This window comes from Rhamphochromis sp. 'chilingali' (assembly GCF_963969265.1).
Source record: "Rhamphochromis sp. 'chilingali' genome assembly, chromosome: 18".
NCBI classification, from domain to species: Eukaryota; Metazoa; Chordata; class Actinopteri; order Cichliformes; family Cichlidae; genus Rhamphochromis; species Rhamphochromis sp. 'chilingali'.
This window is the reverse complement of record NC_137945.1, coordinates 35,711,569-35,739,218: the sequence shown is the minus strand read 5'-3', so window position 1 is coordinate 35,739,218 and position 27,650 is coordinate 35,711,569. Positions and strand designations below refer to the sequence as shown.

The following is a 27,650-nucleotide window of genomic DNA, read 5'->3' as shown; positions in this document are numbered from 1 at the left end:
CAACACTCCAGCTCCCACAAGACTCAGCCCACACAGCTGATAAGTTACACACCCATGCACATCCATCAAGCTAACGCTGCTCTAAGACACTTTAAATATATCGTAGATTGTTGGATTGAATGATGAACTGTTGACTGGAAATAGTTTTGGTGCAGGGTGCAGTGGGAAACGTCTGAAAGGTCAAACTGAAAGTTTTATCATTTATTTTACATTTTCAAAACATAACTTTTAGTTTTTATATTTCAATGGATGATGAGGTTTGGAACAAAAGAAATGAACGTGTTTATAGTGGAAACTAGATAAAAAAGGAGGGGGGGCTCTGTTAGCTAACAGTCAGCTGGCTGACCTCTGGCTGACCTCTGGCTGACCTCTGGCTAACCTCTGGTTTTCTGTATATACCCATTTATTGCACACAAGCCATCTGTTCCTCATTTTGATCTATATTTGGGGTAGAGTAATCTGTCTTCTTATTATTCAGTAAAAGTAACTGAAATGTTATTTATAGAGCACCTTTCAATAAATATTACAAACTTTTTAAAAACCAAACTGCTTAAACATAATGCAAGTTTTTAGCTTTTACCGCTGAGTCCACAGTTTTTAAGCTGTGTGGGAGAGAGTGATGGTATCCACAGCAACAATGAGCTCATTAAGTATCACAAACAAATCAATATTGCATAATATTACCACTATACATTTTTAATGCATAGTGGTAATATGACATTGCTCGACTTTGTGTGTTGTAATGCTGAGAGCTGGAAGCACAGTTTGGATCCAAACAGTTTAAAGTGTAAGAAAGTCTTGATGCTATAGCAGTTTTAAAATGGTGATAAAGTGGGTGAGGAGGGAACAATGGGGTAGGTCAGGGGTCAGTGCACAGGTAGGTGACAAAGGTCAACTGGAAAGGCTCCAGTACAAGTAGCAGATCACTGAGACATGCACATCCCGAGCTAAAAGGTTTATTTACAGAGGAAAAGAAATGAAACAATACTGGGTCAGCTGACTCGAGCATCTATGGAGAGGTGGTGGCTGAGCCAGCGCAGACCAGCAGGGGGGCTAGATCCAGCTAAGACTGGTTTAGGTGGTGAGATGACACATTGGTGAAGAAGATGGTGGTCTGGACTGTGGACCGCCTGAAGAGCCGGTCGGTGAGCTGAAACAGACAAGATGACCTCCAATGAACACTTTTACTACTAAATAGTACAGATAGTAAGAGAGATCGTTTCAATCCAGGTCTGCTGAAGTGAAAGAAGCACTCTGATCTCTTTCTTCTTCTCATTCAATGATAATCTTTGGGGTAAAGAGGTGATCAGACAATCATTTGCTTGGAATCTTTAAATCAATGACCATAAAATATTTAATGGCCATAATGAAAATAAAATAGGAATTCCCAAAATACGGCCACACTATTTTTGGTACAGCAGTTCAGTACTCTACCTTTTTCACTATAAGGCTAGCTAGTCACGCTAGCTCAGCTAAACTCACCAAGAAACAGTTCCAGCAGTTATTCCTGACATACACTTTCCCAGATCTCCTCTCTCTCTCTCTCTCTCTCTCTCTATATATATATATATATATAAAGGTACATGAAAATGCTTTCTTAATCACTTATTTACACTTTATAAATGATCTGTTTCATATATGATCTGCTTTTTAATCCAGAATAAACAATTATTTTCCAGATTTTCACTACGGCCGTCTTCCTCTCCTTGTCCACCACTACTATGTCTGGTTTGTTAGCCATCCCACAGGATCTTAGCTCGGTCATTCATACCCCAGGACGTATCTGAGCTTGTGACTTCCAGGCCATGCTCTGCACAAATGTTCCTGTATATTATGCCAGCAACCTGGTTATAGCATTCTATGCACTGCCTGCTAGCATCCTGCCTCTACTGTTATGTACAGTAGAGGCATCAGAGGTATCCTTATATGGATAAGTGGCAGAGAATGGATGGATGGATGGTGAGTGTATGACTTTAAAAAAGCCTTTCCTACCAGTTTACTTAGCATTGCAAATGGATATTTTATCCCTCCTTTCTCTCCCTCCATGCTTCTGTTACTCAGACTGCAGGAGCTCTGTGCACATAAACAAAGACCAGCTAATACCTGGAGCTCTCTTATCTCTCTACTGCATCACCAGTCAGGGTGTCCTACACTGCCCCCATCAGAGCAACACCTGCAACGTCTCTTCTTGATGCTGGCAGTGATAGTGGTGTTGCATTATATAGCGTTACATAATGTGTATGATGCTGGTGTAATCCTAATAGAGGAGTAGCTTGGTGTGCTTTGCCTTGTACCATAGATAAGTGTGTGTCAGTGTCAGTGAGGAACAAAGGTACCAAAGAAAATCGAATTCATTTTAATAACTAAATTCTGTAATGACTTTGAATGAGGAGTGTGTGTGTGTGTGTGTGTGTGTGTGTGTGTGTGTGTGTGTGTGTGTGTGTGTGTGTGTGTGTGTGTTTGGACGGGTGGGGGGTGGGGTGGGGTAGAGGAGGGGAGAGGATCTTTCTTTATGGACATCTCTCTGTCTCCACAGTGACTTGTCACCAAGGAGACAGAGCTGTTGGCAAGGCAACCAAGGGTGACGCCTATGATGAGGTGTGACAGCATAAGTATTTTTAGCCCGTCAGCTAGGTGTTCACAAATGTGAGTTCAGACACTTCAAAGGATGGATGGGAGGTAGGATGATGAGAAAGAAAGCTGGTTTAAATAAGAGCTAAATGCTGTGTCATGGTCAGTGGTTCTCATGTAGTGCTGATGTCACAGACCAGAATGACCACCAATCGTTATAGCAGGCCGTGGTTAAACATGACTAACTGGACCGATGAAGTATTATACTCCCAGTACAGTAGTGAGGCCACAGTGCGTGAGTATCAGCAGGTATATACTCACTCGTTTCATTTCACTTTCTTTAATAATACTCTGAAGATTTAGATGAACAAAAGGCAGTTTAAAAAAGTCACGTGATGTTAACACTTGATATTTATTTAAACCCCAGATATAATTAAGACATCAGGAAGGGGGCTAAATACCTTCCCGCAGCACTGCAGATATGGATCAGATGTGTTTTGATTTTATTTTTAAAGCTGATGTGGTACTTTATTTACTTTATTTACTTTATTTAGTTTATCTAGTTTAACCCTTTTTCAATTATTCAAACTATCACAAAAAATTACAAAAGCAATCAAATCTGTGCATGAATGTTTAAAATCCCAAATTCTTTAGTTTCCAGTGATAGAGAATGAAAAAGAGACTTTTGCTGTTATTAAACTGCTGTTCTTGAAGTGGACATGAAACACTTTACAGGCTTATGTACATCAGAGTCCTGACACAGATGTAACGCTGTGTGGATTTAAGTTTTTGGAACATCTTAGTGCCGTGCTGTGCCAGTGCAGAACATTCAGTCAGCGGGCTGGTTGGGAGCAGTAAGTAGATTTACATTAGTTTTTAACAGAAGCAGTAACTCAGTGGAACATAAGGACAGTAAAATGAAAAATCGGTTTGAGGGGATCATGTTTGCTGCCCCAGGATGCAACAGTGATGTTTTATGTTAAGGAATCAAGTTTTGAAAAAAGGAACTCTGAGAAAGAGACGGCAGACTTTTTGGAGACCTGATTTTGACTGACTGGTTTCCTTCATATTAAGTGAGGAATAGAGGTGAAGCCCAAATGTAAGTGAAGAAGAGTGTGAGGTTGTCAGGGTTGCCGACTGCATTTCAGTAAGTAATGCAGGTATGTTTGTGCTGTGATGTATTAACCTGTTACGTTGTGAACTGTTTGGCAAAAGAGAGAATGATTAGCGGATGAAATATCCCTGATTGCATCTTGTGAACAACTCTGCCAGCTGATTGTGCAGCCGGCAGCCGGCGTGTGTTGGACTTACTGAGTATTCTGTCTCGTGCGTGCGTGGCTCTACACGAATTGACAGACAGCTAAACATATGCAGTAGGCAATGAAAGCGTTGAATGATGACTCAGACATGGAAGCAAAGTAAAGGATTGTTTACTGTCTTCACTGGTGGACATTCTTCTTTTCCAGAATCTGTGAAAGGACACAGCTTGTCCTTCTCACAGGTGGATGTTGAAGGATTAAACAGAGAGACTAATGGTACACCTCATTGTGCAATTCCTAATACTAAAATGGTTCCTGTATTACCCTGCTCATGTGACCCTAAACATCCAACAGGAAGGAATGCGAGTAAAGCCACAGCACATTCACCTGACCGCAGTTTCCATGCAAACCACTAGGTGGTGCTAAAATACTTGACTCTCACATAACATTACACTGGGCTGCTTAACCTATAAAATGTCTGCCTGTCATCTGTGCATTATTTTGTATTTTAGTGTTTAGAAAACTGGCATAAAAATACAAAGATATACTTGATTATAAATCTAATGTAATCAAATTACAAACACATGTGAAGATATCTGTTTCCTTTTCTTTCTTTTCCTGACTCAGCTGCAGTCGCTCCTGATGGCACATTTGAAAAGTCAGCATTTGGGGATGACCTGAGCAGTGAAGAGGACCTCCTCTATGATGAATTTCGAGGATCTGGACATCGTTATGGACACCCAGGAGGAGGCGGAGGAGAGCAACTTGCCATCAATGAGGTAAGCAACATGGAACTGTAATCTCTAGCACCATCTTGTGACCACCAAGGTCAGAAGAATTATATATCTACTCTCAATTGATCTGTGTGAAAGATAGATGTCCTTGACCAAATGTAGGGTGGGGTTGATACCAAACTAAAAACAAAAAGAGTTCATCCTCGGCAGAGGACTACAGTTTGACATAAACCTGACCCTGGAGTAGTAAGAGTCATGTCAGCAGGGGGATCGCCTGCCAAGTCAGAGAGTGTTAGGAAAAAGAAAACACTTACGTTTCTTTTCATTTATTGAATGTTAGGGTCCATAAAAGTTATGAACTCAACCAACTTGGAGGGAAAACAGATGTAAAAAGATATTTGACATAAAAGCTTACATGAGTCCTGATTTTGAGTTGTGCATACACATCCACAAATAAAGTTTTTCACCTTTACCCAAGGGTGATCTTGAGAGCAGGACTTCCACAGGGCTGCCCACAGGACAACTCAAGGGGGTTCCCAGCCACTTCGATAATGAACTATGTATTTGGACATATCTCCAGAATTGATTACGCTTCAACTTATATAACTCCACAATTTTATCAAAGCTTAAAAAACATTTGGTCCCACAGTCAAATAAATCGGACACATTAAGGATGTCTGCCTTACGCCACTGTAGCCAGTCAACCGATGTCCCTCCAATTAAAATTCTTTTATTCCCCCATAAGGTTGCCGAAGGTGATTTAATAAAGTCCCAGCGACCTGCCCTATGTAATTTACACCACAATGTCTTCGCATTTGCAATTATAGGATGGATAGTTTTATGACTGGTATCAAACAGCTCCCTCCAAGGAGAAATACCGCCATTAACTTCCGTCTCTATATGGGACCAGATGGGTTTAACTGGTGCAGTAGGTAACCAAGCCCTAAGTTGTTTCACGTTCATCACCCAATAATACCATTGGAAATTAGGCAATGAAAAACCTCCTTGCTTTGCACTCGCTTGAAGTTTCTTAATACTTAAACAATGCGGTGAGCTACCCCAAAGAAACTGGTATGACGTTCTTTTTATGAAATACTATGTTAGTTTTTTGCCAGATGTGACGGGACACAAACCCTCCAAAACAGTTCAAACTTTAGTCTCGTCAGTCGACAGGATATTTTTTTGGGGACCATCAAGGTGTTTTCTGGCAAAAGTGAGCTGAGTCTTCATGTTCTTTTTGGTGAGGAGTGTTTATTTTTCCTTGGAAGTCATATATGGATGCCATTTTTGTCCAGTCTGTTTCTTATTGTTGAAAGACGAGCACTGACAGGTCTACAGTGATGTTGTTCTTTTGTAGCCTCCTGGATGAGTCTTTGATATGCACTTGATAGGCCAGCCACTTGTGTGGTTCACCACTGTTCCAAGTTTTCTCCATTTGTGGATAATCACTGTGGTTCTCTGAAGTCCCAGAGCCTTAGGAATACCTTTGTAAACCTTTTCAGAGTAGGGTTGGGTATCGTTTAGGTTTTATCCAATGCCAGTGCGACACTAGTACTTTTGAAACGGTGCCGGTGCTCGAACTGGTGCTTAAAGAATGGAGAACACAAACTTTGTCCAAAAACCTCTTATGTTTTTATTTTTAGAAGTCTCCTTTTTTCTGCAAAATGATAACCAAGTTAGCCTTTTCTGTTGATACAACATACCTCCTTTGGTTGGAACCACTGCTTAAACAATGGAAAACACAAACTTTGTCCAAAAACCGCTCATGTTTAGCTGTTTTTTTTTGTAAAAAGATAACAATGTCAGCATACAAAGACTTTTGCAGCTGATCAAACCCTCACACGTGCAATAACACTGCTATATGTGCAATTCTTCTTCTGACGAAGTTGTACTTTTGTATTTTCTTACTCAGTTGTATATAGCATTTGTATTTCTATTTTATTCTATTGTATATATTATTCTATTCTATTCTATTCTATTCTATTTTATTCTATTGTATATAGCATTTTATTTTATTGCATTCCAGACTCGAACTTGTGAACAGGTAACTGAACAATACATATGAAGCCAGGCGGGAGGGATATTCCTGCTGCGGTCGACTGTTCAGTGTAAGTGATGTCCTGTTTTCATTTACAGAGTGCCAAGCTGCTGCTTTGCCTGGGTGGATTTCTGGCTGCAGGGCCGAGGTCCTGATGCACCAGTGTTTATTTTAATGTGTTTAGACTGGTGTAACTCAACAGCGAAGAGCTGAAGATTATTGTGACGGCTGCGGCTGTCGGTGTTCTGTGTGTTTGTTTTATTTCACTGTATCAGTAGGCACCAATGCAGGGATTGATTGTATTTTAGAGTGGATTACTTGTTTATATCGTTGCAGACAGTGAAGGCGCTGCGTGGAAACTGTGTTTTTTTCTGGCTGCTTTTGCATGCACTGTGGTGAGCTTGAGTGGAGACGGCACTGAAGATTTTCCTTTTTATATTGTTTTGCCCAGTTAGTGTTCAGTGTGAGTTGCCATCTCTTTTAACATGTGTCAAACGTTGATTATTTTTCACAGGTTCCCCACATTGCTTATCCTGTCTCCCACGTACAATCATACAATTTTATAGTTTTAAACGTATTTAATAAAGTAAAGCTTTTAATTGTTTTTAGGTGCTACCGTTACATGTTTAATCTTATTTTGTATGAACATTAACCCCTTGTGAACTGACTGTATGCCTACAGCTCCATCCTATTGAAATGGCTACCTCCCACGGGTCACATAATTATAATAGGTCGCAGCTCTTATGCCTGATAGATGGGATTAGTAGAGGAGAGTGTGAAAAACTGAGATGTGTGGAGGAGATATGGATTATTGAGTGGAAGCTCTGGTCCCACCTTGTGAAAGCAACTATGTAGTAAAAGATTTGGGTTTCAGTAGGGGTGCCACTGGTGCCCAGTACTACAAACACTGAATCATTGTGAAAGAAATGTTGTTGTTATCTTATTGACATTCTTCTGATCACATTTCATACAGGTCCTTTATAACTGTTGTTGCTTTGCTATTACGTTGAATCCTGCAGAAATAGATACGATGCCCCGTACATGTGCACACACACACGCATCAGTTCTCTCCAGATCAGTCTTCACTGTACCCCCTCCTCCGTCCCTCTCTGCCAAATACCCTGCCCCCCTCTTTGCTGCCCTCCAATGGGTTACAATGTGCTTGCCTCAACTACTGTGGTATCTAGGATATGCTGACACACTCCGCATTCTGATTGGCTGCCAGCTTATGCAAGGGTGGGCACAATATAAAAGGGAAGGGAAGGAAGGGGAGAATAAAGGAAACAAGGTTGATCCTAGTAGTTAGATGGTTGAGGTAGCACAGCTCCAGGCAGAGCACTGAGCACCATTTTAGAAGGAGCTCTTAATGGAGAGAAAAGATGAGCACAGATACAACAAGCCAGCTCCAAATGGCCATTTGGTTTAAGAGGTAGAAAAAAGAGTTTATGTAGGCTACAGAAAAGAACGCTCTGGAAAACAAGCGGACAGACGGAAAAAGGACGAGCCATGATCACGTATCGGAGCGGTGCAGCAACCCACTGGCTGTCTTTCATCCTGATATCCTGACTAAAAGAGAGAAGAGCCAGAAGGAAAAAAGACAGAAGTGGTGGATACAAAGAAGACAGAGAGAGGAGGAGGGGAGGTGCTTTTTCCTCAAAGAAAAGAAAGGGAGTAAAAGAGGAGGAGGGGGGGTCCATGCTCAGCACGTAATACACAGATATCTTCCCAAAGCTTTACGCAGACGCTGACACAGGTAGGCACCCAGCCTCCACAGGCAGGCTGGGTCAACGCTGGCAAATTAGCAAAGTGGCAGGAAAAACAGAGGAGGACACCGCTGGAGCTGAGCGGAGGAAGAAAGCAGCCCGAGAGGATACTGACATCGATAGTCGAGAAGGAGGACGAGGTGACGCGGTGTGGTGTGGAGGCTTGGTGTTGAGGGAGAGAAGACGGGGGAGGGGAGGTGGTGCTGAGGAGGAAGAGGAAGAAGCTAGGGAACTGATGGCTCGTGGCGGTGGTTCAGGGAGGTGGAGCAGGCAGAGGATGGGATTCTTAAACACTATGCTGCGCTGCAACCTACCCCCAGAGACCCAGAAGGTGGTGGTGTTCATCATCATGATGTTGCTGATAATCATCAATGTAGTTCTCATGTTCCTACTGGCCTTCCAGTAGAGCGCACACAGACCAACACTCTCTGTCATAGACACAAACTAAGACTCCTAGATGGAGGAGGAGACCAGGTGAAGTACAAACAGAAGAACAGAGGAGCGCTGTGTTGTTTGGACTGATGGGCTTCCAGCATGGCAGCAGCAGAACACAGGTACAATCAGCAGGAGGGCAAAGGGACGGATGATGTGTGTTTAATAGACATATACAAAGCCTGAAAAACACCATGGTTACACTAATGATCTGTGGTGCAGACAGTTTCTGTGACTCCAGCCTCCACTACAATCCAACAGTGGATTTGAGATTGTTTTGCTGGGAGGAAACTTGTGTCATTCTTCTTTTTTTGTTTTTAATTATTATTTATTTATTGCAAAAAAAAGTTGTTAACGTTGTTAATATTGTGTTAACAATAGAGCAACATTTATGTTGTTATTGTGCTGAATTGATAAAGTAGATTCTGCAGAAGGGCCTCGTGCCATCACTGTGTAAGACTGAGCAGAAAAGTGTCACACCGTTCATTGTTGAATTCATGGTTTTGGTAAGGAGTTTAACATCTTCTTAAGTATTTATTTATCAATGGCTGCTTTATGATTGACAGGTTGCCACAGTAACACAGTGTCCTCAAATTCCAGTTCAGACCTTTCCTTCACTGGTTTCATGAGCCAAGATGGTGACATTAAAATGCACCCCCAGACTCCAAACATACTCACCAATGATCTTCTCAGAAATCACGTTGATGATGAGACACACAGCTAATTCCCTACATTCATGACTTCATAGTCATGAATGTAGGGAATTAGCTCATGAATGTTACTCAAAGCCTGGAGGAGACTCCTGCATCAAAGTAAAATGTGGTCTTATAAAGCAAAATCAATCTAATGGTTTCCACCATCATAAATGAAAATAAGTGGATGGACATTAGATCACCAAGGTAATACAAAATGAAATAAGAAGGTTTAAGTGGCTCTTTTTACTTCTTATTTTCAGTGAGCACTTTGAGTGAGTTCTATTCTAAGTGTTTCAAAGCTGGTTAAATGATACAGTTAACATTCTCAGATAATTTAATAGTTGTAGCTTATGTCTTAATTGTTTTCTTTTAATTTGAAGTTTTTATTTTTATACTTTTTAGAACAGAAATTGTTGAACAGAGTCAGGTTCAAAAGAAGAGTATTTATTGGTAAATAAATAAAATCCAAGTTTATATTTCCAGCATTCTGTTTACCAAGTGGAAAGATATCAGCTAAACAGTTTAAATCAGGGATGTGAACAGACCCAGCTCGGCACCCTTGAAAAACCCAGAACTGGCCCGGCCCTGTAGTATGTGAGGCCAAAGCAGGACAGCCATAGCTCTCCTCAAGCACCAGTAAACCGCACACTTGCAGTCTTTAATGCCTCTCTGCAGCTTCTCTCCTTCTTTTATTTGGGGCGATCGTGGCTCAAGAGTTGGGACTTCGCCTTGTAATCAGAAGGTTGCCGAGTCTCGGTTGTTGTGTCCTTGGGCAAGACACTTCACCCGTTGCCTACTGGTGGTGGTCAGAGGGCCCGGTGGCGCCAGTGTCCGGCAGCCTCGCCTCTGTCAGTGCGCCCCAGGGTGGCTGTGGCTACAATGTAGCTGCCATCACCAGTGTGTGGATGACTGCATGTGTAAAGCGCTTTGGGGTCCTTAGGGACATGTATACAAATACAGGCCATTTTATCCAAAACCCTACAATGTGTCTCACCCCTCCCTGAGCCTGGTTCTGCCGGAGGTTTCTTCCTGTTAAAAGGGAGTTCTTCCTTCCCACTGTCACCAAAGTGCTTGCTCATAGGGGGTTATATGGGGTTTTCTTTGTATTATTGTAGGGTCTTTACCTTACAGTATAAAGCATCCTGAGGACACTGTTGTTGTGATTTGGCGCTGCATAAATAAAATTGAACGGAACCTCATCGTCTTAGAGACTGTGTCTACTCCCAGACCACCCAAACCCAGCAACAATGATTTGAACATAAAACAAAGAAAGAGCAGCACAGTATCCACTAATGCAAAATCTAATAAAACTGTGAAATGTGGCTTAGTGCCTATCCGGTTGTTCAGTGATGACGCGACGAATCCTACTTCCGGGTCTAAAGTAGTCTGCGTTTAATATGGCTTTTGTGTTGTTAACATGTTTAATGTTTTGTATTTTCTTCTATTTGATCTCAAAAAGCTCCTAAAACAGTCAGTGATCCCTGTTGACCTCCCTCGGCTTTTATTACCGCTAATCATTTATTTAAGCTCAGTTTTTAAAACCTTAGGATGTAACTACAGCCCAGCCCATGCAGCAGTATATGAATGACTAACCTCGTATTGTGGATGGATTATCTCAGTTGTTCTCCTGGCTGAAGTTTGGTCCTTTTACAGCATCCTGCCATGCGATTACATTTGTTCCTGACCACCGAGAACACTCACGTTAACTTTTATCAGTGGAAAAAAAGTTAGCTTGTTTATATTATGCTAACATAGCTGTGTCGCTAGCGGTCACGTAGCAAATCATTATATACCAGCTAGCCCAACTTCAGTAACCCTACAAACGTCACTGCTGTTTAGTTTTCTGTCTTCATTTATGCTGGAAGTGATAGCAGAGCTGTACGTTTTAATTTGTTTCCAAAACCCCGCAGTCAGGACACGCTATATTGTATTTAGATAGAAGCTAGCGAGCTAACTCCCTGCTAACTTCTAACTCCGTTAAATGTCATAAATTCCGTTTTCATGGATGCCTGGATGTTAAACTCAATTGTTACACCTGGTAGAGCAGAACGCTGATCATTTTATTAAAGATAAAAGACTTTAGACAGTTTTTCAACTCTCAGTAATGCCATAGTGATCATTTGATATATGGACCTGCAGCGGAGTTTAGGTCCAGACACGGCTAGTGACGTCAGACTGAACAACCGGATTAGTACATAAATCATTTATTGATGAACACATTGATTTACTCTGCACAGCAGGATGATTATGTTAGTTTAAATGAATCAACACCCCCGAATCTTACTCTGTGTCAATCCTTGAAGCACAGGCTGAGGAGGGAGAGTGGCAGCAATCTTCCACTCCAGCTTATTAATCAACCAAAGACCCACACAGAGTTTTAAAGGATTTGAAAGCTTGGTGCTTAGCCTTTCCTAACTGGAAAACTGAAAAATGGTTTTATTTGTTGTTATTTATCGTCAGCCTGTCCTTACTCAGAGTTTAGTGCTCGACTCATTAATTACTCAGCTCAAATAAAATAATTATTGTGGGTGAGTTGAACATCCATATTGAAAATGACAGACTCAACACACCATGAGCCAGTTGACTCTAATAATAGAGTAAACCATTATTAGAGTCAACTGGCTCATCTCAAAATGTAAAACAACACACCCACCACTTTAATCAACTCTAGATCTTTTTTCTGACAAATGACATAGAAACTGAACATTGAAATGTAATCACTCTTTTGTCTGATCATTTCTGATCGTTTAAATGTACAGCAATGATTTGCAGAGTACTGGGGAATACACCTCATCACACTTTTGAAAGTGCTGTAACGAAGTTTAAGGATATCATTCCTCAACCTTATCTTCTCCAATGTTCCAACACGGGAGAGCAGCTATACCTTAACTCTACTCCCACAGAATCCGATTATCCTGTTAGTAGTTTTACATCTTCACTGCGTACAGCTCTTGATCCTGTGGCTACTCTAAAAAAGAAAGCCACAAATCAGAACTACTAGACTCTCTGGTATATAACTCTTAAATGTAAAGATAAAGTCATGGCCAGGGTATTTTTCTGTCTGTTTTTAGTTGTGTGGTGGAGCTGTTGTTTCCAGGGGGTCTGCCTTGAGGTGTTGTGGATTCTTTGGCTTCTGATCATTAACCCCTTGTTGAGTGGGCGGTATTTAAGATTTGGGGTAAAGTGATAAGGCGTCTAAAGGACAAACTTGCCAATGAGGAAAGACTAGGTCTTTAGATGAGCTAGCTGATTTGGCTGTTTGAATCGACCATTGCACATTTCTCTCCCACTGACTTTTCCCAGTTGCATTAGAGGAATGGTAGCATTGGTTGGAGGGGACAGAACAGCCTCCCTCATTTGGACAGATCACCAAAAATGTATCATCTCTTCAAAAAAACAGAAATATTGCCCCAGGGCCTGAAATGTTAAACCTGACTGCCTCTCATGCCAGGTTGCACCCGAGCAATGAACATCAGCACCCACAACAATTCTGCCTCCATCTTGTGTTATAGTGGGAATGTTGATTTGATAAATAATGGACCAGGTAAAGTGAGTTTAGCTTAGATGGCATAATTCTGGCATGGGTCTGACCAATTGCACCTTTGTTCCATCAACTGTTAGCTACTTAGTTGAGTTGAGTATGTGCCCAACATGTTCACCTCCTCTGCCATGGGCTATCACCGTTTGCGGCATCTTTAGGTTATCAGCCGCCTTTTCTTCTTCTTCTTCTCGCAGTCCCATCAATTCATCACCACATGCGCCACTGCAGTCGCATTTTGGCGTCAAACTGCACTGTGGCGGTCTGCCGAACAAAACCTCTGCTTGGCTGATCAGCATAGGACCCCGGCTCTGTCCTATGCAGTCGATTTATCGACCCATTTGAAATTGTGCACATTATCAACCTGTCTGCAATCCGCTTAAAGCTTCCAGCAGCTATGATACATCCCTCGTTCAATGTCTCCCAGATTAAGACCATTTCTTCCAGCGTACTGTGACTCATACCAAGTCTCCTCACCTCACCCAGTTGGTGGACAATTGTCCAATTCTTATCCATTCACAACATTCTGGATGTCTGGCAGCGGGGTGGGTGTCTTCAGTTTCTGGTGGACTGAGAGGGCTATAGCCTGGAGGAAAGATTCTGGATTCCCCAGTCTTTCATTATGGATCCTTTTATAGACCTTCATAGGGCTCATCCAGGTAAGCCAGGTAGCCGCCTGGTGGCAACCGTTGGGGTGGGGTGGGGGGGGGGGGGGGGGGGGGGGGTACTATCATGGCCAGGGTATTTTTAGGTTCTTTTTTGTTATGTGTTGGAGCTGTTGTTTCCTTCTAAGGAGTGGAGTTGTGGAGTTAAATTCTTCCCCTCATACCTAATCAGCATCCCCTCATTGAGCGGGTGGTATTTATTCATTTCACCCACTCAGTGATAAAGTGGTTTTCCTGTTAGTGAGTTTAGTCTATGCTTCATTCAGTAGTATTCTGTCACCTCTTCATTCCAGCTTTCCAGATGTCAGCTGATTTCTTGTCATCCTGTCCACAATCTCTAGCTCATCTTCAGATTCTTTTTCAGAGACAGTAATTGTGAGCTGCAGCTGCAACTGCCTACCCACTCTCCACCATAACTTTCGTGTTCCCTAAAATTTTAACATTGGACAGTCCCTAGATCTAGAAACCCAGGGCAAAAACACACAGCCCAATCACAAGTTTGCCCAAACACAAGCTTCCTCCACCCTCTCTATTTTCAGACTTAAAACTTTCCATTTTTATAAAGCGTATACTTAGGGCTCTATCAGATGACCCTGACTCCTCTTTTAGTTATGCTACAATAAGTCTAGGTCCATGATGCACTGAGCGGTTCTTCTTCATTCAATTATTGTGGGTGATTTTAACAACCATGTGGATGTATCTGTGAAGGTTCTCAGTCATTCAGGTCATCGTAGTCTAAGGAGCTTGGAAAGAAAAGTGTCTAAAGTTTCTTGAAGACGTTTCACCCCTCATCAGAGAAGCTTCTTTGGTTTTAAGAGCAGCTGGTGGAGAGTCCCAGATTTTAAGCCCTATGGGAGCGTACCCCAAGTGGGGATGATAAAAATGACAGCCTCAACACAGCATTTAACCTGCTATTAGTTATTAATCTCTCTCAAAATGTAAAAGAACCCACCCACCACTTTAATCACACTCTGGAGAGTCCTCTTCACACACTGAGGTTAATTATGGAGTTCCACAGGGTTCAGTGCTAGGACCAATTCTGTTTACATTATACATGCTTCCCTTAGGCAGTATCATTAGAAGACATAGCATACATTTACACTGCTATGCAGATGACACCCAGCTCTATCTGTCCATGAAGCCAGATAACACACACCAATGAGTTAAACTGCAGGAATGTCTTAAAGACATAAAGACCTGGATGGCCGCTAACTTTCTGCTTCTTAATTCAGATCAAACTGAGGTTATTGTACTCGGCCCTGAAAAGCTTAGAAATATGGTATCTAACCAGATCCTTACTCTGGATGGCATTACCTTGGCCTCCAGTAACACTGTGAGGAACCTTGGAGTCATTTTTGACTAGGACATGTCCTTCAATGCACATATTAAACAAATATGTAAGACTGCGTTCTTCCATTTGCGCAACATCTCTAAAGTTAGAAATATCCTGTCTCAGAGTGACGCTGAAAAACTAGTTCATGCATTTATTACTTCCAGACTGGACGACTGTAATTCATTATTATCAGGAAGTCCTAAAAACTCCCTGAAAAGCCTTCAGCTGATCCAAAATGCTGCAGCAAGAGTCCTGACAGGGACTAGAAAGAGAGAGCAGATTTCTCCTGTTTTGGCTTCCTGTTAAATCCAGAATTCAAAATCCTGCTCCTCACATACAAGGTCTTAAATAATCAGGCCCCATCTTATCTTAATGACCTTGTAGTACCATATCACCCAATTATCTGTAAGTTAAGCTGTGATGCTTGTGAAAATTTGATTAAAAGCTCAAAATTCATGTCCTCCTTTGCATTTTCCAGTGTCATCCAATGTGCCCGATTTGGGTATTTGCTCAATTCTGTGCCCCGGGCCTTATGTTTGATACCCCTGGTTTGATGTTTTCCAGTGGCAATGGAACTTTGTAACTGCTCCATACAGGCACATTACTGTCAGAGCAGAAGTGTGGGTACGATTTTGTGTGTCTGTGTGTGTATGTGTCTATGCACACACACATACATCTGTGTTAGCAGAAGTGTTAGGTCACAAGCAGAATCGGTTTATTACAATTCTGATGTTTAATGAGCCAGTGTTGAAACGACTTAAAATCCCATTGACTGGCTATTGTCAGTCAGCTTCTGTCATCATTTTCCATCAGCACAAACCTCATTAAGAGATGTATTTTTATCTATTATAATTTGTATATTTTATTAACATTCAGATGAGGTCCTGCTGTGTCATTAAAATCTAAATCAAAAGACAAGTGAGCAGAGAGGAGGGATGCTCAGCTGATACATCAGGATTTATGTTGTGTCTGCAGAAATGTGAGGCTGAGCAAAATTATGCATGGTCTTTGTAAGCCTGAAGCCATGATGGCGCAGTGAACCTGGTGGAGCATACAAGGCACCGTGATGATCACCTCAGAGTTTTCCTCAGTAACACTGCTCCCATCTGGGAGGGGTGGCTGTAGCTCAGGAGGTAGAGCAGATCAGCTGCTGACCGGAAGGTTGGTGGTTTGATCCCTGGCTCCCCCAGTTTGCATGCCAAATATCCTTGGGCAAGATACTAACCCCGACTTGCTCTCCGATGCATCCATTGGAGTATGAATGCGTATGAATGATAGTTAGAAAGCACTCACTGTATAGATAATAGTGCTTGTGTGTATGGGGTGAATGCGGCGTGTTGGATAGAGTACTCCAGGAGAGTAGAAAAGTGCTTCCTCTGTTTCTTCTTCTTCCATAATGTATCTCCTTCTAAGTTTAATTTGATTTTAGCTTCTCAGTGATTTTTTATTCTGTGGACGCTGTCAAAACACAAAATGATAGCACACACAGCCGTTAACGGCAGGCTTTAATCTTGGTGGCTCCTGGGTTGTTCCTGAACATACTACCAAATTGTTCTATCCGTTTAACTTGTACTTACATACAGTTTGAGCTGTTGATCCTGTTATGGTATTTGGTGCTATATAAATAAAATTGAGCTGAAATTGAATCCTGGAATCTGCAGCTGTTTAGAAATGGCCCATTAATTCTGGCCGTTCCAAAGCCTTGACTTTAATCCTTTTCAAAAGTTTGTAGACTGTGCTTAAAGCCAGGGCCATACCAGGAAACCAATTAATTTAAGTGAACTCTAGCACTTATGCTAAGAAGAGTGGACAAATATACAGCCAGACTTAGCCATCAACAACATTCAGGCATATCTAAAGCATCTGGTTGAGGTGCACCTTACTAAGAGATATTTTACCAGATATTAGTAGGGCTGTATGTAGACTTTTGACCCTGTGTGAATTAGAAAAAAATCAAAAATATATTAAAACTTGAAATTCTGCTGTGCAGAGTGTGGTGGAAGCGTGCGGACTCAAATGCATGGAGGTGTCTGTAAAGATGAGTGTTAATTACATGAGTGCCTAAAGTAGATCCGATTCCAGAAACAGGAAACTGAAAAAGTACATGGAAAAATACAAACCCTAGGAAAACCAAGAATAAGAGATTTAAAGAAAAGAAAAACTACAATCCAAAAAGCTTAAACTCACTGAGTAAACAGACCCAGGATATAGTAAAGATGTGTACACTCATTTCACCCTAAGAAAAGGAACAGTTAAAAGAAATCAATGCCCAAAATGACCACAACATTCATGCCCATGAAGCGTGTATGCAAGCTTCAGACCACACCTGTACCTGGCTAGAAGGCTGAAAGAGTTCTTACATTAATCCTGTATACCATGACTCTACTGCAGTCCCAACCAGAAGTTGATTGTATGTGACCACAGTCCCTCCTGTTGTTGTTTCTCTGCAGCTCATCAGTGATGGCAGTGTGGTGTATGCAGAGGGGCTCTGGGACCATGTTACCATGGATGACCAGGAGTTAGGTTTCAAGGCCGGTGATGTCATTGAAGTAGTGGATGCAACTAACAAGGAGTGGTGGTGGGGTCGCATCATGGACAGTGAGGGCTGGTTCCCTGCCAGCTTTGTACGGGTGAGAAACTCTGTTCTGACTGTACTCTGGTGCATGTTCAATCATCCAGGTAAGGATATACGGGATATATATCAAAAGACATCAAACTGCTACTAAACTTTGGCATCTGTGAAGAAAAAGATGACATTGAAAGACAGGGTTATTATTTGAGCCACTTAGAGTCATTGCATACTTTTAACACTGCCTGCATTCTCCAGTTGCGTGTGAACCAGGACGAACCCATGGACGAGTATCTGGCCCACCTAGAGGAGGCTCAGGCTGGAGAAGAGGACCGGGCAAGTCTGGGCCTGTTGCTGGGACCTGGTTTACCCTGCAAAGAGCAGATGAGAACAAATGTCATCAATGAGATTATGAGCACAGAGAGAGACTACATCAAGCACCTGAAAGACATCTGTGAGGTTTGCATTGAAATTGATTGGTGTTTTACTTGGGACATATCTGTTCGAGCTTCATCTAGAAATCGATTTCTAGATGAGGAACTTTGTCTGCTTAACTCTCTTGTATGTCTCCAATATATCTGCCAACCCTCTAAATGTCTAAATTCTCCCGTAGTTTCATTGACCATCTCATTTTGCCATTTTTCTCATCCCATTATTTGCTTGACCAGCTCGAACTTTATTGTGAATGACTGTATTACACCTGTTCTGAGTGTCAACACACACTCCCCACAGTATTTAACCTGCAGCCTGATTCAAGTCAAGGGTGCATGATAATGTATACACAGGTTACATCCTTCGATTCATTTTCTTTACCGCTTGTACAAGCTCCAGCACCTGAGTGTCACTGAGCTTAGCCCAACTGTTAATGCATAAGAGGCCTGAGGATTGATCACAGGGCTGACAAATAAGGACAAACTGTCATTTACATTCACATTAATATCTATGAAATGTAGATATTTATGAGTAAATCATGTCTTTGGACTGTGGGCAGAGTACAGACCAGCACAGGGACTTGCTGAATGAATTACAACCCTCTCTTAGCTTTTGTTGTTGCCTCTTTTTTTTAAGAGCAAGACTTTAAAACGTGCAATATTTTGTAATAAAAAAAAAAGACAAACAATGCTTCTTTATTAAAGTGTACAACAAGCCAGAGTCACATTTTCAACAGACATGTCATCTTCCAGGTCAGAACTTTAATGTAAGAATTCAGTTCAGTTCAGTTTTATTTATACATCAAACTAGATTCGCCTCAAAACCCTTTACAATGTGCAACAGAGACCCTACAATAATACAGGAGCCCCAAAGATCAAGCACTTGGCAACAGTGGGAAGGTAAAACTCCCTTTTAAAAGGAAGAAACCTCCCTCATGGAGGGGGCGGCCAGTTTGGTTTGAGGAGAGGGAGACAGGACCAAAGACACCCTGTGGAAGAGAAGGTTAATACTCCAAGAATGCAAAATTCCACCAAAGCACTCACTCCCTGGGCACTATTTACTTTGGCTTTGTATACATTTATGAGTTTTCTGGCTCTTTCCTTTAACGACAAATCTATCTATCTATGTATATATATATATATATATATTAGGGGTGCAACGATACACAAAATTCACGGTTCGGTTCGATACTTTGGTGTCACGGTTCGATATTTTTTCGATACAAAAAAAATGTTCATGCCTTTTTAATTTGTCATTTATTAAAATTATAAATATATATTTTAACTCAAAAGTACAGTTTTTAAATTTAACCCTAACCCTTGTGCGTGTTTTTTATTTTGACAGCGAATGCGCACCTGTGGACCACTTATGTGCAGCCCTGGTTATTTAGCTCGTCATATTGCAGCCCCAGAAATTCTTTTGTCCATGAAACCATAAAGCTGCACTTTCTTTTTGCCTTATAGTCTGATTTGTCATAACTTCTCCGTTTTGTGGTAAGCTTTTCTTTGGCTGTCACTTCTTCACCCTGACCTGTCTTATTTGGCTCAGCAGAACTAAAATATATATATCTGTCTGTGAAGGTTCTCAGTCATCCAGGTCATCGTAGTCAAATATAAATCCTGCTGCTTTTACACACGCACTCACATAAGCTCAGCGATTCTCTGCGCGATCAACCTCTCACATGTTTAAGCTGCGGGAGATTTCACTTGTCATGTTTGCATAGTAAGCTAACGATTAATAAGATGATGTCAGAGGAATTGGTGCACAAATTATCATCACTCACCGATCAGTGCTGTCGCTCTCTATACACAGTTCGCACGATTGCAAAGTGAAAGCAAAAAAACAAGCGCAAATTCAAACTACATTTCTGAAAGAATGCAAAAGCATTGACATATATTTTTCCTTCCTACAATAGCCCGACGGGAAAAATCGCTAGCCCTGGGACATCGGGCTAGCGATATTGCGAGCCCTGTATCTGATTGAGGAATACAGGGCTAGCGAGAATTTAATTTTCATCACGTTTCTCCTCGTACGTTCACGGCTCCTTTTGCTCACGTTAAAATGCTGCTGCAGAGGAAATTTAATCACCACGTTTACAGAGAAATGGCTCTTTCCAAAATAAAAGCTATACTATCCGCTTCTTCTGGGCTATATTCTCAGCAGCATATTAAACATATCAGGTCCCCATAAGGAGAATCATGTGCTAACGGCTGTCTAAATGACTCGGCTAAAGTTAGTAGCATGCTTGCTTGTTTTTTTTGTCTGCTTCCACTTGTCTTTGCACTAGGATGATGTCGGCGTAAATGTGCAGTCATATTCGTTGTGTTCCCACTAGTGCTTTCAGGTTAATCTCGTTGAAATGACCTTAACGCCACAACACGGCAAATCTCCGTTAACGAGCTACCGCCGATCGCCCCGTGCATGGGGCTAGACGGCCAACACGTTAACGAACTAACTGCGCTAACACACTAGCTCCCACCCATGTAATTGAGCATTGCGTGGCACATCCAACATACTGTTTTACTTTAGTCCATGACTCGCTTACCTTCAGGGTCATACGTCACATGAAAACCAAAATAATTCCAAACGCCAGATCTGAATGAGGGTGAGGGAGGTTCAATTTGCCTGTTGCAAGGAGAGCTTAACTTCTGTCTCACTAGCTTGCCCTGCGCTCTTCCTTCTGACTATGCTGTCTGTGTTGAGTGCTCAGTGGATCTGCGCTCGACAGTGCAGCCTAGGCGGAGTAGTTGAACGCAGATCCACTGAGCGCTCAACACAGACAGCATCGTCAGAAGGAAAGTTGATAAAATAAATTACAAATTTTGTATTGTTCGATAGATATGCGTACCGAACCGAAAGCACTGTATCGAACGGTTCAATATCGATACGAATATCGTTGCACCCCTAATATATATATATATATATATATATATATATATATATATATATATATATATATATATATATATATATATATACACATATACATACATATATATATATATATACATACATATATACATACATATATATATATATATATATACATACATATATACATACATATATATATATATATATATATATATATATATATATATGTATGTATATATATATATATATATATATATATATATATATATATATATATATATGTATATATATATATATATATATATATATATATATATATATATATATATATATATACACACACAGTGGGGCAAAAAAGTATTTAGTCAGCCACCGATTGTGCAAGTTCCCCCACTTAAAATATAGCCTCTGTAGAAATTATCCACACCCTCACTTACCTTAACTGCACTACTGTATAGCCCTGTGTAAACAATCATTCTGTACATACGATAATTTTTAACCCTACAACTGTTTACAACTTGCACAGTTCCCATTTCTGTATAGCTGTATATCTCAGATTCCTGTAAAGTTATTTATTTCATATTCTGTATAGTTTTTCATATTTATATCCTGTCCATATCCTGTCCATAGCTTGTACTCACTACAGCCTGTACATACTTATAGTTATAGAATATTCACAACATACTTCATACCATGTACATTATAACATAATAGACCCATTTCTGTAATATACTTACATATCTATATTATTGCTAATATATATTGTAATATATCTATATCACTAAGCACTTCTGGATGGATGCAAACTGCATTTCGTTGCCCTGTACCTGTGCATGTGCAATGACAATAAAGTTTAATTCTATTCTATTCTATTAAAATGATGACAGAGGTCAGTAATTTGCACCAGAGGTACACTTCAACTGTGAGAGACAGAATGTGAAAAAAAAATCCATGAATCCACATGGTAGGATTTGTAAAGAATTTATTCGTAAATCAGGGTGGGAAATAAGTATTTGGTCAATAACAAAAATACAACTCAATACTTTGTAACATAACCTTTGTTGGCAATAACAGAGGTCAAACGTTTACTATAGGTCTTTACCAGGTTTGCACACACAGTAGCTGGTATTTTGGCCCATTCCTCCATGCAGATCTTCTCGAGAGCAGTGATGTTTTGGGGCTGTCGCCGAGCAACACGGACTTTCAACTCCCGCCACAGATTTTCTATGGGGTTGAGGTCTGGAGACTGGCTAGGCCACTCCAGGACTTTCAAATGCTTCTTACGGAGCCACTCCTTTGTTGCCCGGGCGGTGTGTTTTGGATCATTGTCATGTTGGAAGACCCAGCCTCGTTTCATCTTCAAAGTTCTCACTGATGGAAGGAGGTTTTGGCTCAAAATCTCACGATACATGGCCCCATTCATTCTGTCCTTAACACGGATCAGTCGTCCTGTCCCCTTGGCAGAAAAACAGCCCCATAGCATGATGTTTCCACCCCCATGCTTCACAGTAGGTATGGTGTTCTTGGGATGCAACTCAGTATTCTTCTTCCTCCAAACACGACGAGTTGAGTTTATACCAAAAAGTTCTGCTTTGGTTTCATCTGACCACATGACATTCTCCCAATCCTCTGCTGTATCATCCATGTGCTCTCTGGCAAACTTCAGACGGGCCTGGACATGCACTGGCTTCAGCAGCGGAACACGTCTGGCACTGCGGGATTTGATTCCCTGCCGTTGTAGTGTGTTACTGATGGTGACCTTTGTTACTTTGGTCCCAGCTCTCTGCAGGTCATTCACCAGGTCCCCCCGTGTGGTTCTGGGATCTTTGCTCACCGTTCTCATGATCATTTTGACCCCACGGGATGAGATCTTGCGTGGAGCCCCAGATCGAGGGAGATTATCAGTGGTCTTGTATGTCTTCCATTTTCTGATGATTGCTCCCACAGTTGATTTTTTCACACCAAGCTGCTTGCCTATTGTAGATTCACTCTTCCCAGTCTGGTGCAGGTCTACAATACTTTTCCTGGTGTCCTTCGAAAGCTCTTTGGTCTTGGCCATGGCGGAGTTTGGAGTCTGACTGTTTGAGGCTGTGGACAGGTGTCTTTTATACAGATGATGAGTTCAAACAGGTGCCATTCATACAGGTAACGAGTGGGGGACAGAAAAGCTTCTTACAGAAGACGTTACAGGTCTGTGAGAGCCAGAGATTTTCCTTGTTTGAGGTGACCAAATACTTATTTTCCACCCAGATTTACGAATAAATTCTTTACAAATCCTACCATGTGGATTCATGGATTTTTTTTTCACATTCTGTCTCTCACAGTTGAAGTGTACCTCTGGTGCAAATTACTGACCTCTGTCATCATTTTAAGTGGGGGAACTTGCACAATCGGTGGCTGACTAAATACTTTTTTGCCCCACTGTGTATATATATTTGCATATACACTTTCATAACAAGTTTTAAAAACCACTTTTCCAGTTCTCACACCCATCTGCACTTACACAAAGGACAATTTACATCTAAATGTTGGCAAGTATACTCCTAAACTTCATAAACTTCATTCTTATTACTACTGAAATGATAACACTGTGGCCCATTTTGATTGGGGGGGGGGGGGGGGGGGGGGTGAGCATGCGCATAATGAGAACCAACATAAGCCCAGAGGCCCCAAGTGGCTGCAACCAACAGCAAAGACCAAGCTGCACTGGACAGCAGCATGCTGAGCAAAAAAGCACATTGGACGTTCTCCACCAGCGCCCAAGGCCCCCCAGCAAGATCCTGTCAGTGATTCTAAGTCCCTTTATTTGGCCCCCAAACCTGACCTGCATGTAGGAAAAAGAACTTTGGAAATCTGTCCTCCAGCATCAGGAAATCTGGGCCTGAACTCTGAGATAGTCTGAAATGTACAAATGACCAAATTCAAACCAAGTGGAAAAATGAGAGAGAACAGTTAGTCTGTGAACACACTGTGCTCTGTGTATGTTTGACATCTAAAATCAGCAGGTTTTCCTCCTGTCTCTGCCCCTCAGGGTTACATCAAACAGTGCCGCAAAAGGACAGACATGTTCACTGAAGAGCAGCTTCGTACCATCTTTGGGAATATCGAAGAGATCTACCGATTCCAAAGGAAGTTCCTCAAAGGTCTCGAGCAGAAGTTCAACAAGGAGCAGCCACATCTGAGTGAGATTGGTTGCTGCTTCCTTGAACATGTAAGTTGAATCAAAAAACAACAAAAAATCTTCAACTGGTTTTCTTAAAACCTTTAGAAAACCAGTTAACCCACACACACACTTCTGCTTTCAGTCCTTCTGAGTTGTCCATTTCATAGTGCTTATATTACACCTACATTTTTTTGCCTGATTAATTGAAAATGCTTTATGATGTTTCATGACAGGTCTGAGAGGTGTTTTCAGTCACATATTAAACACTCTTCCCACACCATTCTCTCACCTCTAGCCCGACTTGTTGTTGTCTGTGTTCAGCAAACAGATTTCCAGATCTATTCAGAGTATTGCAACAACCACCCCAATGCCTGCATCCAACTCTCCAAGTTGATGAAGGTCAACAAGTATGTATTCTTCTTTGAGGCTTGCCGACTGCTTCAGAAGATGATTGACATATCTTTGGATGGTTTTTTGCTGACTCCAGTTCAGAAGATCTGCAAGTACCCGCTGCAGCTGGCAGAACTGCTCAAATATACCAACCCTCAGCACAGGTGACTGTAAGCTCTTTGACAAACTGTCAGAATTTAAGTGCTCCCGAGCTAGCGAGGGTCCAGTTGGCTCCTCTCTATGACATACATTTCATCAGTAGACGAATCCAAAAATCCATGCAGACAGTCACATGCTTTTCTGTGTCAGGCCACCAACAAAGCTTTTCTCCAAATGAAAGCGCAAAAATAGCTTAATGATGACTTTTTCTCGATTTCAACAGTTGCCCGTGTGCACATGTGAGTATAACAGAATAACAGAATCACAAGTGGTGATATTTCAGAATTTAAGATTTCCTAAAGACTTAACCAGGGCATCACGTGGTCAGATGCAGTTATCTGAAGTTTTAAGTTTACACACTCTTTGGGTTTCATCTTCATTCTTAAGAGTGATGCAGCATTAAATCTTAGTGGGATATTCAGACATACACAGATTGAGGGAAAAAAAGAGCCTCTGCCTTAAACTGAATTTCAAACAATGATTGCCTACAGCGAGAAGGAAAAACTCCCTTTTAACAGGAAGACCTCTTAAATATTCAGACGTGTGGCTGAACCAGGCTCAGGGAGGAACATATAGAGACAAGGGGTCACGGAAACTTCCATAAAAGGAAAACAAGAATAATATATTAGTATGAGATGGATTCTGTGCGGAGAATTGCATGTCTACCTGCAGGTGTTCCAGTTTCTTTCTAGTCCAATTTCATGCATGTTAGGTTAATGGTCATTCTAAATTGTCCATAGACAAGGCAGATACACAAAAGTGCCCAATAAACAGAATACAACCTGTTTTGTAAGCCTAAAAAAATGTCCATAAAACATAACACAAATCTAATGAGGAAAATGTGAAAGTTAAAAAAGTAAGCTAGCAACTACAGCACAGGAAACTGAGAAGAAGCATTCAGGAACAAGCTAGGGTGAGAGGAACTGAGGCACTGACAAAGAATAAGGGGAATACAGGAATGAGAAATACACAGTAGGGTGATGGGCAGTGAGGAAACACCTGGGAAACACAGCTCAACTAAATCAGAATAATCACAAATCATGGGGGAAGGAAAATTAAACACCAAACAGAAGAGATGACTAACAAAGTAAAACACGAAGTACGAACAACAGACGTCTAACAAACAAACTTGACAACAGGATACAAGGAAAGCAGGAATGGTCACTAAACCAAAACTAAAGAACTTAACTATAACACAAGGAGAATCTAAAACTAAGAATAAGAGCTACAAAGAAAAGAATACTGTGACAAGGACCACAACACTGACCGTGTTTATTTTCTCTTTATTTACGTGGCACACTACTGACAGTTTCTTGTCGTTCGGTTCAGCACCCACGCGTGCAGCTTTCAGCTGCGCTATGACACTCCTCCCCACTCTCAGCTCCGGCTTCACTATATCACGAAGGAAGAGAGAGAGCTCATTAACTAAACTCCACGCACCTGTCCCACCTCCCCGGCACTGCCCCTTGAGCTCACTGCACCACCCCTGCCCTGCAGCTGAGCCAGGGACCACACCTCCGCCAGAAATACAAAAGCCATACGTATCAGTAGAATCTCAAATACAGAACATCAAACTCGGGCCAACACCCCAGAGTCCATGACAGTGAATCTTCAAGATGGACTTGTCAGGCAGGAGGAAGAAAGATTGATGTAGTGAAGGAAGACATGCAGAGGATTAGTGTGACAGATGAGGATGTATGAACTGAGATGGAGGTGAACAAACTACTGAGAGGTGGGCAACTCCAGGCCTCGAGGGCCGGTGTCCTGCAGGTTTTAGACGTGTCCTTGATCCAACACAGCTGATTGAAATGGCTAAATCCTCAACATGTTTTGAAGTTCTCCAGAGGCCTGGTGATGAACTCATCATGTGATTCAGGTGTGTTGACCCAGGGTGAGATCTAAAACCTGCAGGACACCGGCCCTCGGGGCCTGGAGTTGCCCACCACTGCCCTAGAGGGAGGAGTGCCCAAAAGAAAGTCTAAAGCACTGCAGCATCAGTATGACTAGAAGAGCACAATATAAATGCAAGTGCATCACCTTAAATGTCCCAAAAATGTGCAAATACATTATTTCATTATAGCTGGTCACTGTATTTTATCAGCATTTATCTAAATCGATTGATTGATTTTTGCCTTTACTGTTCATTCTTTGCACAGTGCAATGAGTGACGAGTAAAGCAAGGGAAGAAAGAGTGTGTGGGAATGACATGCAGGTAATGGGCCGCAGCAGAACCAATCCAAGGCTCTGCAGTTTAGCGCCAGGCTGTTCTGATGACCTATAGCAACACCCTCCAGTAAACCCCCAAAACTCCATCCCCGTAGAGACTGTGTCTGCTCCCATACAAGCAAAATCCAAACCGAAATCGGCAAACAACCATCCATCCATCCATCCGTCCGTCCATCCATCTGTCCATCCATCCATCCATCCATCCATCCATCCATCCATCCATCCATCCGTCCATCCGTCCGTCCATCCATCCGTCCGTCCATCCATCTGTCCATCCATCCATCCATCCATCCATCCATCCATCCATCCATCCATCCATCCATCCATCCATCCGTCCATCCATCCATCACTGTTAAAGATGAATTAAAACTCTATTTATCCTTGTCCACTCTAACTGGACAAGTCAAAAAACAGTTTTAGTTGTTATCCATCATCTTCAGTGTGTTTATCTGATGTCTCTGACTTTTTTGTCAGGTTCAGTGCCCAGCCAAATAATTGTTGTAAGTCCATCCATTTATATGTTGAAATGACACTGCATTTAACTTAACTTAAACACATAACTCATAGGCTGGAGAGGATATTGTGCCTTTGGAAGACCTTAATTTGACCTGGAATATCTGTCTTTTGCTTTACATAGCAATACTATAGTTTAGGATCCCTGGGTCTGTTTCATCATATGTTTTGTTTGTTGGACTTTTGAATCAACATTGTATTGTGTTTTGAGAAAAGTATTCTGGATTTATCTGGATTTGTTCGTGCCTTTGATGTTCCCCCCGTGCTTCCTGGGTTATTGTCTATATTTCTAGTTC

The 27,650-nt window shown here is 41.6% G+C and overlaps 1 protein-coding gene across 2 annotated transcripts in view; it reads left to right on the top strand.

Annotated features, from left to right (window-relative positions):
* The window catches only part of arhgef4 (Rho guanine nucleotide exchange factor (GEF) 4), a 73,378-nt gene that overhangs the window by 31,696 nt on the left and 14,032 nt on the right, over positions 1-27,650 (top strand). Inside the window, exons 2-6 of one of the 2 annotated variants that reach the window (XM_080865768.1) lie at positions 4,458-4,609; positions 17,479-17,658; positions 17,856-18,056; positions 23,935-24,114; positions 24,388-24,620. In XM_080865768.1, the coding sequence (XP_080721894.1) occupies positions 4,458-4,609; positions 17,479-17,658; positions 17,856-18,056; positions 23,935-24,114; positions 24,388-24,620 (946 nt within the window). Of the gene's footprint in view, positions 1-4,457; positions 4,610-7,872; positions 8,920-17,478; positions 17,659-17,855; positions 18,057-23,934; positions 24,115-24,387; positions 24,621-27,650 lie in introns of those variants that run through there. The other variant, XM_080865767.1, reaches the window with a different exon arrangement.